The sequence below is a fragment of the Melozone crissalis genome, unplaced genomic scaffold (assembly GCF_028551555.1).
Source record: "Melozone crissalis strain CALT ecotype California unplaced genomic scaffold, PUWL_Pcris_2 ptg000004l_1, whole genome shotgun sequence".
In the NCBI taxonomy this organism is placed as follows: domain Eukaryota; kingdom Metazoa; phylum Chordata; class Aves; order Passeriformes; family Passerellidae; genus Melozone; species Melozone crissalis.
This window is the reverse complement of record NW_026535782.1, coordinates 20,684,032-20,700,213: the sequence shown is the minus strand read 5'-3', so window position 1 is coordinate 20,700,213 and position 16,182 is coordinate 20,684,032. Positions and strand designations below refer to the sequence as shown.

General features: G+C 38.8%; 1 protein-coding gene across 3 annotated transcripts in view; it reads right to left on the bottom strand.

Moving 5' to 3' along the window:
- Positions 1–16,182, bottom strand: part of PDZRN4 (PDZ domain containing ring finger 4) — a 228,837-nt gene that overhangs the window by 94,493 nt on the left and 118,162 nt on the right. Inside the window, exon 1 of one of the 3 annotated variants that reach the window (XM_054275750.1) lies at positions 1,836–1,904. The exons of the other annotated variants lie outside the window; for them this stretch is intronic. Coding sequence (XP_054131725.1) covers positions 1,836–1,904 — 69 coding nt within the window. Of the gene's footprint in view, positions 1–1,835; positions 1,905–16,182 lie in introns of those variants that run through there. 3 annotated transcript variants of the gene reach the window in all.

Below are 16,182 nucleotides of genomic sequence, written 5' to 3'. Positions count from 1 at the left end.
AAGCATTAGTTAATTTTGCACCTTGGGTGCTTACATCCACAGACACTCCAACTCAATAGCAGAGAAGATAACAGATAGAGGGAAGAATTTCTCTTGAATCTCTTAAAAACCCCACCTCACAACATTACTGCAAGGAATATTTTGAAAATGCATTTACCCTAAACCAGACACAGTCTTTATCCCATACACACACACTCAGCCCTTTAAGAAATGTCTGATTCCTTTCACAGCAGAACCTGCATTTCTTATTCCCTGGCACAGAAATGCAGACACTGACCTACTCTACTCCATTTTACACTTTCAGATCAGTTTGGCAATCCAGAGCTGGGGAGAGGGAAAGGGAAGAGAGGGAAATGTGCTGCTGCTATGCTTTTCCCTGTGCTGTTGCTGTAAGAAAAAATGATGATGGGATTACAACTAAATATTGAACTAAAGGGAAGTGTTCCACCTAGAGACCATCTTCATCAGGCAAGGCAATGGGCATGCTACCTGCAAACAGACACTCTTTTAGGATTGAATACACTTGCTGGTTCTGTGGTAAAAAATGATGCAGAGGTATGGCCCCCAGTAGTAATTAACAATGTTAATCTTCTTCTTCCTCTCTATGGTGATAAAAAGAGTCATTTTTATATTTAATTAATGCAGAGGATCATTCTGGAAACTGGCTAATGAGGCTCTGATCACATTACCATGAAAATGTGCATTAACACCACAACTGAGGAGGCTGCTTCATGTGTAGAGAATCCACTTTGTAATTAGCCCACTGTGAAATGAATCACGTCAGGAGCAACTCGGAGGGAACCAGTCGGCACTGGGCACTTAGCTGCTGCTGTGCCAATAGACCACCAACATTCTAAGCTGTTTTTTCTCCCCTGCACTGCTTGTCAGCAGCAGTGCAGTCCAAAACTGCCAGTGCTCAGCCTCTATCAATGGCAATGTGTCAAAGCCAGAACAAATTATAGAGAGGGAGAGAACAGATGCTGAAAGGCACTAAACTTTAGTATGTGTGAGTCTGCTATGCCAAGAGGAAAAAAAAAACAAACAAAAAGCTGCAAATCAAATACTGATTCAATAGGATCTGAGCAAAAATTATGAGCTATTATGGGGAAGTACTTGTTTCGTCTTTTCTCATCTTATTCTGAGGGAGCTGGGAGCAGAGCAGCAGCAGACTGCTACTCTGCTGTGCACTACACTGTTAGGATGCTGAAAGAGACACCAAAATACCTAAATAGGATTATGATCTTTGTCTACTAGAATACAGAAATAACACACACACAATGAATGAACAAGCAGCACACCTCACCCATGGAACCCTGTTGTACTCAGTACCTGTTTAAAGGTGACAACACATTTCAGAATTATTCCAATTTTAATTAATTAATCTCAAAATTTAACACACTTCTCAGTCAGCACAGACATACCATAAAAACTTTGTTCCTTAACTTAAAAATACCTGACATCACAGACCTAAGGCTTTCAGAGGCAGCAGAGCGATTTATCTGAAATCAGTCTTACTACCCAAGCCAAGGGCTCCCTTAAAACATCACCGACATGGTTCAATGAGAGTGCTGCTATATGACTGACATCTTGGCAGAAGATGCACAAAAATGTTAAAAGAATCCCACAGGAAGTCATCTGAAGGGGGAGTGGCATACGAGCAGAAAACAACAGGCACCCAAAATACTAATAATTACCAATCTCCCCCCAAACAATTTCACTAGCAATTTTGCAAAGGACAGAAAAAAGGCAAAGCAAAACAAAAGCATCTCTACTTACTGTCTGTAAAGCACACACATTTTTACTCTGGAGATGCTGGCAATATCCTCTGCACTCACCTGTGAAACTTCATAGAGCAGTTTGTAGTGTTCCTCTCTCTTCTGAAAAGTGCACAGATTGCAGCCCATCCTAATAAGCAGCACAAGAGCAAAGCCTCTAATTTCCCCAGCACTGAAAGGCAAATGCACTGACGGGGAATCACCCTCCAGACTTGTCTACTGTTTTTCATCAGTCACTCGAGCCCCGGCACACAGGCACTGTTAGCTGGGAGCACAAGGCAGGGCAGCGCGTAGCAGCATGCTCTTCTTCCCTTTCCCCAACTATCTTACACTCACGTATACACACACAGAGTTTCGACTCAGTTCATGGCAACACTCCCCCTGTCTCTGCATCAGTGCACATGACTACACAGATTCCCACTCATGAATATTAATAGCGTCTCATTGATTATTTATGACAGAACGTGTTAGCAGGGAGGGGTGTCATAGCTGCTGCTGATGACAGATGAATATTCACTAATTAAGAAGCAAATGTACTGTGGTTAAACAAAATTCACTTGTGTCAATACCAACTCTGTTTATTAAGGTTAGAGAGACTAAGCTGCATGCATTTCACCCACACTCGTCTCAATTTTTACAGTAATTGTGAGACTAATTCATTAATGGAGGCGGGAAAAGCACAAGTCAAGTCTTATGTTAGGTCTCCACCTTGTGCAACAGGGATCACAGAATACATTTAAAATATTTGTAAGCATTTTAGGAGAGCGCTTGTGAAACCTGAGCTGATGTTGCTAAAAATTTAAACTAAAGAAGGCAGGAGAGAAAATTAACCTAGATGGTTATACTGATAGCTCCAACTCTGACACTACCAAATTTAGCCAAAATTCCACTGTACTCATAAAAGGCATAATTCCATAACAATTCATCATGCATATGTAGGATATGTGGAAATGCAGGTGTGCATGACCTAGTGCTTTTTACATATAGACACACATTTTACTGTTTATTAAAAACCCTCATATTCCAGTCTCTTTCTTGCATGTATAACAGATTAATTGTAAATATAGGCCAAATTTCTCAGAAAATTAACAGATACACCCTCTCAGACTCCCAGGTATCAAAGCTATTATTTTAACATATCATTATATACAATTTTACCATTTGTAAATTAGATTTTAATAGTGCCACAATTCTTAATGTGTGTATAAAGGAAAATTTAAAATTAAACTAAACCCACAGCTTAAATATTAAGGCCAATGGAAATAACACTTAATTCAAGGCTGACATTAATTCCTGTATTGTACATCATATAATCCAATGGTAGTTATGCAAGATAAAAAGCCCAAGCCATAACAAAACAGGATAGAAATAGAAAAAGTTGCTCCTTTTTTATCTTTACTTTCTCAGCAACTTAGCTCATTAAGAACTATATCAAGTGCTTATTTAAAAACATCTTTAATCTGGAGAGGATAGCAGGTGGAATCCAAAGCAGAAATAATTACTTTAAAACCAATGAATTCAGTTAGTTAAGATTAACACTGGGCTCTAAAGAGTTTTATTTACTAAGAAATATGTACAGCTACTATTTTTTTGGGTGCAGTTCCCTAAAAGTGCTTTGTCAAATATTTAAAATCAATAACAGTAAATTATTCTAATGAGCACTAATTGATAAGAAATTGGCTTTGCATCTAGCAGCACCTCAAACACCAGCAACACCGGGTAGCAAGCAGATCAACAATCATGTGCTGTTTATCAGTTCAGCCCCTTGGGATATAATAATCCGATTTTCTGGGCCCTAATTTTACCCAATAGACAGGATGAGAGCCAAGCAGAGAAACATACAGGAAAAACTGGGCCATTGCTGCAAACTCTGCATAGTAGTAAAGTTTGCTAGAACCTCTAGGTAAATTATAAATAGGTTGAGACTAAATCTTAATTAAATTTCATCTCCTTTCATAAAAGTGTGGAGTCAGGAGCAATCTAATAATGACCATTAACAGAGCAAGCTCTTCACATATCAGCTTCCAGCACTGTTCTGAAACAGAACAGTAAAATTAATTTTCATTTGGTGGAAGAACCTGAGCAGGCAGGTTTGGTTATGAAATTCCTCCAAAGCCCAAGGATTTCAAAGACAAACCACGGAGGCTGGTTCATCATTGTTGGGAAGAATCAGCCTCTGTTCCACTCCTCCACACTCACATGAAATGCTGTTCACGCTGAGAGGTTTAAACCCATGTAGCAAACATCAACTCAATCTTTGAAGGTTTCTGTATTGTAAGGTGCAGAAAGATTCTCAGATGTGTAAATTTTGAACTTAAGAAAGTCAGATCAATGAACAAGACAACAGCCATGCAAGGACACCCATGCCATCTTTTGACGAAAGTGTTCTCTTCTTCCACTGACACAACTTCCTTCTCTGACACATACACAGTTTGAAAGCTAAACTGCATTCTTGAAAGGAAGCATTATTTACCTTGGTATATTTTTGATAGTTTCTTAAAATATCAGTGAAAAAAGGACATATTATTACAGGATTCCAGTTATATACAAGAAACAACAACAACAACAAAAACCAATAGACAAAATAAGCAATAGAAAGCCACACCTAAGCTTTCAGCAGTTTCCCCTTACAGTGTCTATTTTGCTCTTTCTCTGATTCTTTTGTCTACTTCTCCGGAGACAACATAAGCTTGTCCATTAATTTATCAAGTGCCTGCCCTCTGCTCATACAGAGTAAAAAGGTTCTGTCTTCTGCTTCTGCAACCACTAATGGGCACAGTCTGAAGGGCTGAATAGATTTATTAGAGAAGGGAAGGTGTACTCCCAGGTTCCTGAGTTCCATCAAAATATGCAACTTTGAGCATACATGTGGTCAAAATACAAAATTTTGTGCAGTGTATAACAATATTCAAGGCAAAACTTGCTAGAACTATAAACTAAAAAGAATTATGTGATGTACTTTGGTCAAGTTATGTCAAGAATTTGATATTGGTAAGAAAACAGTTTCTTTCTTTCCCTCTTCTTCATTTTTATTCCCCTCCAACATTTTGTAGCTAAAGGGATCAAAAAGGTACAAAAACATAATCAGGTCACTCTTATTTTATATGTGATTCATAGATATTTCAATAATTCAATGCTTTCCTTTTGGAGTTCTCTATGATCATTTCCTACAATTAAATCTTACCATAAAAACTAAATCATAATTTACAGTCAAACCAGCAATCAATAATGCAGATGGATGGAGTTTAATTTTATGAGAGTTACAACAAAAATTGTTAACATTTTCAAACAACATGCCCTTGTTTAGATCCTCTAATTAATTTCAAGTATCTAGGAGATTACTTATATTTGGTATGAAGTTACCTCATTGAGGTACAGCAATACCTAATTAGGAGCACCCCTGCTTGAATATTTATCATTGCAAAAAATTCAAGACAATGACACCGCAAATTAAAGGCCACTCACTCCTTTACATCTTCTTTATCACACACTCAAAGACGCATAATAAAATATAACGTTCATTTTAAGTAAGGACAATGAAACTGTTGGTCCAAACTCAGGAAGTGATGAAACCCAGGGAAGCATATGTGGAATTCCAAGTTTTCTTTGCAAGCCCTTGAATTCACACTGTCCTCCTGATGTACCAATCCCACAGCATTTACTGTATAAATTTTGAGGAATTCCCAGAAAACTGGCTCACAGAACAGATGGCAATACAATTTATAGTCTAAGGGCTGCATAACTGTAAAACAGAAGTATCACAAGAAAAATGGAACTGGAGAAAGATTTTGCATATCCCCACTGTTCTGAACAAAGGCCTGAACTCATAAAGTTTAACCTCAGTCTGGGTAGATCTTTTAGTCCATTGGGATATTTAATCTTTGTAATGAAGCCTCAGCTGCTGGAATCAGGTGATCTTATGCATCAGTCAGTTTGCATATTAGAAAAACAAGGAAACTTCTAGACCTATAATTGCATAGAAAAACGTAAAAACCCTGCATAAATATAACCCAAAGACTCCGAATTTGCATATAAGCTAGCCAGCTTGAGCTCCAAAATAACATAATGTATATATGAACAAATAGGATAAATGAAAGTGCAAACTATGGAAGTACAAAGTCACTGAAATGGGCTTAGGCTTCAATAAAATGTATTTTTGCAAATATAATAAACTAGAAAATCTTACCACAATCCCTACAAGACACGTGAAAGCCTTACTCAAAGTAAAAATGCTGTATGTTTTCTACAGTCATCAGACCATACTTGAAAAAGCATGAACATAAAAACTAAGAATTTGTATCTGCGACAAAATGTAATATTCTCTGGAACATTAAGTTAGGAAAGACATTTGTTTAATCTCATATACTTTACCACAGCTACCAAGATTTCATGCACTGGTCAAAGTCACAGCAAAATTAAAGGTGGCAAGAGAAGAGGGAGGACATGGAATTCCTATGTTCTGTATTTCCCACGAGGACTGTAATTTCTCTGAAGACTATTTAGGTCTGCCTGACTGTAAATCAAGTGGCTCCATAAGTGGAATTTTCCATTGCCTAAATCCCTGTCTTCCTCCCTGGAAGGCAGAGAGCACCCATAACATCATATTACACAAGCCCAGTCTATTGATATCTATTGATTGTTTTTCCCATCCATGATTAAATTGGCATGGGAACTATGGGGTCCTATGGGATTTATGGGATTCCTTGTCAAAAATGCAAATACCTGTGTAAAGGGAAATGGAAAGCAAGCCCATGAGGAAAACTCTCTGCCACGACTGCTTACAATACAAGCTCTACTTGTTCTTTTTATTCTATACAGGGAAAAAAGGAAACAACCCCTCTGTTTTAACCCATTTATCTATCAATACAATGTGAATGAGCTGGCTAGCATTCTTTGGGAAAAGCACAACTCCTTTACCACATCTACTTCAGACTGCTCAGAAACTTTTTGTCTCTTTTCTTTCTCAAAGAGTCATCCAGGATATTTTTTTCCGAAGGCTTTTACTCTGAGTGGCTTCCTTATCACCCTTAAACTGGTGTCATAATAATTAGGAACTGTTGCAGAAAACCAAATGATGCCTAATACTGAACTTTAAGGCCTTAGCAATACATAAAGGTTAGTGTCAGGACTTGGTTAACATCTTCTAGAAGGACCTTGACTTTCTCTTGACTTTCTCTATCTCTTCAGTTAGTTACAAGGAAACCAACTCACACAACTTCATGTTTTTTAAACCATATGATCATGTGAAACCAGGGTGATGGCTCTCAACTGCACTGGAGAGTTTTAATGCTATGGAGTACACAAAGTAGAATTACTCATAAATAAGCGATTGAAGTGATTTAAAGGAAACAAGGATTAATCAGGATAGTGAAACCTAAAGTGTATGAACAAAGTTCTGGGGAAAATGCTCTGATTATAGATACATTTAGGTGTGAAGTCCCATGTCAATAAACATTAAATAATGCACTTAGGGAACATGGCTAAAATATTCAGTCATGGTCTCTAAAGTAATTATACTTACTCAGAAAATAGGTTTGGAGTTGTGGATAGTTTCCTCCAATTGCCTGAGGAAAAGACTAACAATGGAACAGGAACTATTGAAACTGCACAAACACCAGAAATATCCATATTTTATCCATATAGCCAGCAGTCCTGGTCTTTCCATCTCTAAATCATTTAAAGAAAACAGAAGAGCTATGAAGCATAAATGAGAAATAGAGATAACAGTTCACTTTCTCTGCATCTTCCATCTTTGTATGTATTCGCCTGATACAGAACGCATTCCTTCTCACATTTCATGATGAAATAATAAGATGATACATTTAAAACAGCAAAAGAAAGTCTGGATTTTTTTTTCCAAGAAATTTGACAGTGGCATGCATTACATTTAAGGAAGCAAAACGCAGAAAAGGGTTCAAAAAGGTATTAGACAACTTTACAACAGGTAACTGTTCACTAGTTATCTCCCTGCCTAGGAAGCTCAGAATTCACCAACTCCTGGGAGCTATAAGAGATAGAACAGCTCTGAGATTTCTCTCCATGCATCCCCTTGCTGATAGCTTGCCTGTGTTTATTATTTTTCTCTTTGAAAATCTAATATTGGCAACAGGATCCTTTACTATTTTAATTCTAAAGCTCCAAATTTACCAGTTCTTGAACAAAAAGCTAGAATATCTCTTTAACTGAAAGTTCCTTGGCTAATGTTAGCTGCTAATACAACATTAGAGTCCAACAGCATTAATGATCACATCACTTTGAACTTCAAACACATCTATAAAAGTACATTTTATTGTCCTGATCAGTTTCAAAGCTTTTCAAGTTACATCTGTTTCAAAATTAAAAACAAAAAGGATTTTCCTCAACAGCTTAAGATTCTATCTGAGCTTTTTTATACCTGTGTGGGAAATAAAGACCATTTGGAACTGAGATATGCCAAGTTCAGGCCCAGATCAAACAACAGCAAATATCAATGAAAAGCCGCAATGAGAAACTGAACTCACAGTACAAAATTAATTCAAGGGCTGAAGCTGCAGGGACTGGCTCAGAGGACAAGAGCAGTGGTGAGGAACTCCTTGGCTCTGTTCTTTCCTCTGATGCCTGCATCATTAGAAAAGCGCTTCCTTTTTACATCCTTATAAAATAAGTAACACCAGCCTTGCAAGGGCATCAATTCAATAAGCTTTTTAAGACTTTACAGAGCTTTTCAAAGAATGTGTTATGGAGGGCTGTTACACCCACCCAAGCTCTGCTGAGGCCACCCTTGCAGTCACCAGCACTCAAATTAATTAACATGTCTTGTGTTGTTTCTCAATTAAAAGTTTTAAGTTCTATACAGCTAATCCACATAGAAGTATAAAATAAAAAATTATTCATGACATAAAAGGCCCTTTGAGTGTAAGTACCATTAGTTCAATAAATCTACAAGAGTAGTAGACCCGAATATTTCAAAAGTGAAGATGCTGAGAAGGACAGTTTGTCATGAATATGGCACAACCAGTGCAGAGACACATTTACCAATATGGACGCGCCACTGCTCACGTTCAAAGCTCATATAAGTGGCAATCTAGAAAAGCTGTCGAGGGATACAGCAATAAAATAGATAATTCTGTCTTACTCCATATAAATGGCCTACTGTGCCCTAGAAAAATACACCAGGATTAGGGAAGTTTTCATGGCCCTGAATGGATTTTCATGGTATCAAAGCTGAACAGGCAAACTGTATTGAATCAGGCCGTAGAAACAGCTGCTTTTCTCCTCCACCAAAGTATAAAGATGTTGTAATATAACTGTCAGAAGTTAAAATTACTATAGAAAAAAAATAATTTCTAACATAGATATGACCTGTGTCTCTCAAGAAATAGTTAGACAGAGGGGAGTTGGATGTTTGGTGTAACTAATCATGTCTTTATCACCCTAAAGACAGTATTAGTGGTGAATGTGATTGAATCTCAAACCTGGCTTCCAACACACACTTGATAGAATGATGGATGCAGGAGTACACCACACAGTGCTGCAGGAGCAACTGCCCACACTACTCCCATGTCTGTCAGCCAGTCAGACTAGCTGAGTTTGGTTTAGACTGGCAAGATTGATTTAAAATAACAATGTAAACTACAGCCAGCTCTGTTTGTTGACAGTCACTAACTGACCACCATAACAGCACCATTAAATCTGTTGTTGTCAGCAAATGCTTTGTAATGATTTGAAACGAATGCAGCTTCCTCTTCTTGAAAATCCCCACAGCATCAAAGGTTTACTTTGTACACTGTTTGGGCTTTCTAAAGTTTAAAATCACAGCCAGTGCACCTGCGTTCTACAAGATCATTAGGTAAATACCCCAGCAAAGCCCAATCAACCTGGCTTCAGTTACCTTACCGTCTGCTCCAGAAGAAAATTAATGTTATTAGATGTGTCTTTCCCTGAAAATTGCTGGTGTTTGGTTACTGTGGCAGCTGTCAGAGAGGTGCAGGGGTCTTTCTGCTGGATGCTGGCTTGGCAGGCTGCCTAGGCACAAGCCTGGTCCCAGCCCCATGCCAGCCGCCCCACCCGTGTCAGGGTGCCCTGAGCCCCCGCAGCACACCACAGCTCAGCCTTGCCAGTGTGCCCTGCCAAACCCCAGATCCCTGCAACTCTCACCCATCAAGAAATAGAAATGTCAGGTCAGAACTCAGGTATAAGGAGGTAGGAGAAAAATGTAGGAAAAAAACCCCAAACTCCTGCAGACCTACATGGATGGAGACAAATGAAATCCGATTAATGACGCCTCTTGTTCTTCTATTTTAATGTCCTGTGGAAAAGAAATTAGCATAGCAAATCCTGCTTTATCTCTGAAAGAAATTTCAGATCCTTAGTCTGAACCGCTCTCCTTTTTCCTGGAATAAAAAGCCAAAATGAAGATCTTGTCAGTTTCAGAGGGGAGATTTGTCACACATCAGTGGTTTGCAGGGGCGGGTGCCCACTCAGCCCTTTCTGCCTGGCCACAGGGACACCAGTGCCACCCAGCCCCTGCTCAGCTGCTGCCACCCCTGTGCTGGGCTTCAGCCTTACTTCCAGCAGCTTGCCAGGACTCCTGGATCATCTGAGCCCTCTGGACAGGAGCATTAAAACTCCTTTTGAACATAGCTTCCTAAAATAGCCAAAGGACAATAAAAAGTGGAGGAAGATAATTCAATCGCATTACAAAGAATGGTGCAAATCACAGCACCTAATTTGTATTTAGCATGAAACATATGAAACAATATAAACACCAAGATCACTTAAAAGAAACCTCCAGATGGGAAGCCAGAATTGTAGAGGCAATGGTCTCATTCATTTTGCTAAGCCTGAAGCAGATAAAAACCATCACTGTGCTCTGAAGAAGAGCTGCTTAGCACCTTTCCTCACTGGAAGTAAAAGCAGTGCATTTCCAAAACTCACTTGTGTTTTTTACAGAAATAAACTTTGCATCTTATAAAAGAGAAAGGTCTTCTAATAGAAGAGGAAATATTTAACCTTCTCAAAGTCAATGTCTACTCTCTTCTCTATGATTCCTCCTGCAAAGATGTGAAACAAATCACAGCAAAATAAAGAAAAAAAAAGGGGAAAAAATCAAGAAGAATAACTGATTGGGAAAGGGTGAGTGTTTTTTCTGCAAGACCTTTGCATCTATGAATATGTTTCATTTTTATTCAGTTCTTGTGCAGGACACAGGATTATATGTATCAACTTAATTCAGTGATAAGAAAATCCTTACTATAAATCCTACCATGTGGGACAAATCTGTCAAGATCTTGATTATCAAAACAAATGAACAGACAGTAAAATGTGACATACATAGCATACACTTTACATGATAAATTAGCCCTAGCACAACTGACACACATACTGTAAGGGGATGTTAAGGTTGCTATGGCAAGCAATGTCTTTCCTTCCCCAGCACCTGAATCACAAGTTTTCTGAGCCAATGGCTTCTAGCAGAAGATAAAAAAAAATTCTCTAGTTAAGCATTATCTGCATATAACAGAACATATTTCTCTGTCCCACTGTGGTCTCCTTCAAAAGTCACTGCCTTCAAGAGTGACCTCACCCTGTCACTGGAGTGACTAGCCAGAAGCCCTAAGGTTGTTATTTGCCCCTTCAGCAGATGTGTTGGGGATTTATTATAATGCTTTAGGGACCAGATAGTGATGGTTAAACAAATTAGGAAACTCATGCAGTGAGCAACAACACTGTCAGCTCAGGGAAAACAAGAGTCCTGTCTCAAGCTACAGATCTGAATGGAAATGCAAGTATTTTAGCTACCAAAAATTTTGGATGTTATATGTTCCTCAGAAATGGGCTGTCATGTAAGAACTGAGGTTTTTTTCAGAAACATTCCCACTTTTGGTTGAAATTAAAATTGTAGGAAAAAAAATCTGTGATTCCAAACCACTGTGATTTCAGCACACTTCTCGTCCAAAACTGTGTTTGGAACTCCTAAAACAGAAGATTAGGCATACATTTAAAGAAATGGAGTAAACCCCAGAGAGAATTTAGTAAAAGCTATTCCTGTTAACAAGACATGACAATGTACTAAGAGCTCTCCTGCACAAAGACCAAAACTTTGGAGAGACATTCCCGACACAAGGTGTTCAGAACCTACATCAGGACAGGCTCACCCTTGCTGCAAAAATTACAAGTCTTTTGCAATAAGCCAGCTGACAGCTTCACTGCTTACTCCTCCCAGAAATCCACCAGAAATTCAAACTAGATTCACTTCTCCTAGCTTTCTTAACAAAACTCATAAACAAGTGTGCTCTCACTGACCTCAGAGGATGGATCAAATAATCAAAAACTATTATTTAGCTGTTAATTTCTGTGATTACAGAGTGTCTTTTTTTCTTTTAAGTTATGACATCCATATATTGATCATCAGCAGACCCAGCTATGACCAGATCAAAATCACCATGGGAAATGCTCAAGTTTCTGTATGTCTAGGAGGGACGGCAGAAGGCAATTGTGTCATCTCTCTACTGCCTACTATAGTTCATTGTATAAGCATTTTACAAAAGGTTACAATTCAACTGAAAAAATGAATCATTTAGGAGCTTTTCTGAACATGTGCTATCCTGATGACAAGTTAAGTGATAAAATAAGAATGAGAAGCAAGGATCTTGAAATACTGCTATCCTCAGCTCGTTTGTTTAAACCCTCTCTGTACTGTAGGTGAAGATTTATATAAAGATCTATTTTCTGTTTGAAAATACTTTTTATTCCTTCAGGTACAAGAAGAAGAGCAAACAATTCTATGCAAGTAAAAGAGATAATTTAAAAATAATTAAATTTAACTCATACCAAAAAAATCCTGGGAGTTAACTACTTACATAATAACAGAAGTCAAGTTTAACACAGAATTTTTCATACAGAGGTATCAAAGTATCTCATAAAATCAGATAAAGCTATCACCATTTTATAATGTGTGAATAATGAAGAAATCTGGTAATGCATAACATTGAAATATGACAAATGATTTTCAAAACTTAGCACCAGTGTAAAAAGTACCAAGAAACCCCATAGTGAGGGAGCTGCCCAGCACCAGGCAGGTGATGGCACACACACCAGGGGATGGCATCCAATGAGCCATTTGCGATAACAAAACCATTTTGAGATTTTTAGATACGTTGCAAAGAAACAAAACCAGTACGATATTAAATTCGACCTTGAACGAAAAACTCTTTGAAGGCAGCTCTTAGAATAGGCTGCAATGAAGACATATAAAATTCATATCAGCTTCCAGCCAGCAACACAAACCTATGCAGTTTTACCACATTTTTTTCTCTTCTTCCTTCCTTTACTGTATGGTGAGATTTAAATTTTGCATATTCTGCTTTGTATTTCCTTTTTCTTACACCCTGCATAAATTCCATGCCTTGCCACAGCTCTGCATTTATCTCCCAATTCCCCCATCCATGACTCCAAACAGGTCCCTGCTGGTGTGCGCTGCTTTTGTTCATCACATCCTGCTCCTTCCCAGCTCCTCTGTACTTTACTTCCCTTTACCCTTGGCTTCAGAACTTCCCCAGCATTATTCCTCCTGTGTGCTTCCCAAGAGCTGAACGCTAAAATAACCGAGGAGAGGAGAGGAGGGGAGAGGAGGGGAGGGGAGAGGAGAGGAGAGGAGAGGAGAGGAGAGGAAGCCAAAACCTTTGGAGTAGCCTGAGCTCAGCTACACGTGCCCCTGGGGCTGCTCCCCATGACTGTGCCAGCTTGGATATTACAACAAGTAACAGCTACACACCTGTTTTCCCAGTGCACAGCAAAACAAACCATGATGCCAGGGCCACAGGTTTAATTGATTCTCTTTGTCTTTCACCCTGCTTCAGAACTCAGTCTGATCAATGCTATTTCACACTCTCCACTGCAAGCTTTACTGATCTAACCTCTGACTAAACACAGATTCATCAAAGCAGCACTGGGGGATGCAATATTTATCCTCTGCAACACACAGGGAATGTCATGTTACAACTTCCTCCTGGCTTTCCTCTTCTATTAGGAGAGGAGGGGAAGGAGGAATGGAAGGAGGACTTGCACAGCTGAAGTGAGTGCCGGCACTGGAAACTAATGTCGTGTATTTATCCACTCACATTAAGTATGGAAGAGGCAGTCACAGTTCGTGTTCCCTTGGCACTCTTGAAATTCTTTTCCTTTCCATCTTCCAGAGGGTGACAGAAAATAGCAGTTACTGACAAGTGCTGGGGGAAAGCACAAGACCTAACCAATAAATATTACATGCATCTGTATCTCTAAAACTCTCCTTCAAGTCTAAACAAAGTAAATATGAGAATCCCCTAAGGAAATCACGGAAGCTGCCAATTCCTTTCAGAAAGGCAAATAAATGAATTTTCGTGATGCTTCTCTACATTTCTTTAATAATCTGAATAGAAGTTGCCAACTAGGACACAGCAGAACACATTCATTTGCTGACACAAGCCAGCCTTTCCCTTGTCAAGCGCCCAGGTGGGAAGGGAGGCAATCACTGAGGCTGTGGGAGCATTGCCCTGGCAGTGCCACACTGGAGGTACCCAGCAGACACGCTCAAAAAGAAATAAGGCTTTGTCATGTCACATAGGGGAGAAGATTACTTCTTATACAAAGACAACATCTAAAGGATCCCTATGTGAACCTGGTGTAAAAAGTTACTTCTACCACTTCAAGCACCTACTGGTTTCCTCTCCAGCCACCTGCTCTTACTCTCTCTTAGCTTGTTATCTGGATGCAGTTTTCTCAACAACAGTTTCTCAGTTCTATTCAATGGTGGGTCTATTGCTGACTCCTTTAGTGCCTTCGCCATATAGACACGATTGTTTTGCCATATGAAGTCAAAGGAAGGTTGAACCACAGCACAGCTTGGCTACTGTCAATCCTGCCAGCTGTTGATTGAATATTTCAATTTTGAGTAGTTTTGCTGAGATAACATATTTTTAATCACTTCGTATTCAAGGTGCTCACCTTCACCACCAGAGACCCAGATATTAAAAGTTTATCTGTCATTCTTTCCTATCACTGTCCCTGCTTACATAGCCCTTACCTTATCTTTCTTAACTTTTCTTTTTTTGTAACTCATCTTTACTTAATTTTAAAAAAAATAATGTAACATTCTTCCCCTTTCATCTCTCTTCTGCTCTTTATGAAGATCTTTAACTTGGGCATAAACATTCTCTTTTTTTTTCTATGCCAAACCTCTTGTGGGATCTCATTCCTCTATCTCCAAATATTTCTTTCTGACAAGGATTCCTTCTCCATCAGGTCCCTTCCTATGAAATCTTGACTCCTCTTCTGCTAAAACTGAGTTCTGAGTTTCTCGACAGATAGATAGTGAACAGCAACCTCCTGAAGGTCTGTTTTCTTCTCTGAACTCAGCATGTTAGAGAACATCAAAGAAACAGACCTCAAATAGATCTATTCCAGGAAATTTGTTCCCAAACCTGACATATTACTGGAATACAATCTAAACTTAAACAGCAAGTGGATGATTTTAGAGACTTTACTAGCAACTCAGAGCCAGAAATAAGAATCTGCAAGTATTTCTGATGACTTGAACAACTGAAAATGTTTTCATGGAGAACACACACTGGGCCTGTAACTGAATGTGCTGTAATCAAACAAGCTCTCAAAAGCTGAGAGCAAGTGCTTACCTCAAGAAATCATAGTAGGACATCAAATAACAGAGTTTGAAGTCATCACCCTGAGTACTTACAGTTCAACCTCTGGGTGCAAAACAAGGACAGTGTGCCTTCTCATTCCCATGCTAATACCCAAGGTATCACTTCATGTAATTACTACTATATTTGCAAAATGAGCCACAAATCTCCCCTCAAAATGCATGTGTTTTTCACAGAAACCCATAAAAACTGACCTGATTATTCACCACATTCCCCAGCACAAACTACAGAAAGCTTCCGCCTCTGGCCCTGCGTGCATCTGCCCTATGCTGTGTGCTAATTGAACCACGGATGTGCTGAAACAGTTGGCTGGAAAAGAGCCAACTTATCTTTGTGCTCCAAAAGAATTTTTAAAAGAAAAGGAAACTCCTGTTGTGAATTATGAGAATGAGAATCCTTCAAATACTGTTAATAGAGTGATAAGAATTACCTTTTATTCATGTTTGTAATACTCCTATCAGCAAGGACTTACCCTCTCTCCCTGAGCTTCAATTTAAGTTTTTTTTTTTTCTACAGAATTACTTTCCAGAGATACATATTAGCACATTTTTTTCAAAACAGATAAATTCTGCCAAAATAATTACTAAACACATCTTTTCCTGCAAAGCCAACCAAGGTCTCAGTTCTGAAAACTTGTGTTATTAATGAATGGCACACTGCTGCAAACTAATTGTATGTAAAGTCAATGGGTGCATGTTTAAGAATTTTAATTACTGTTCTGTGATTGC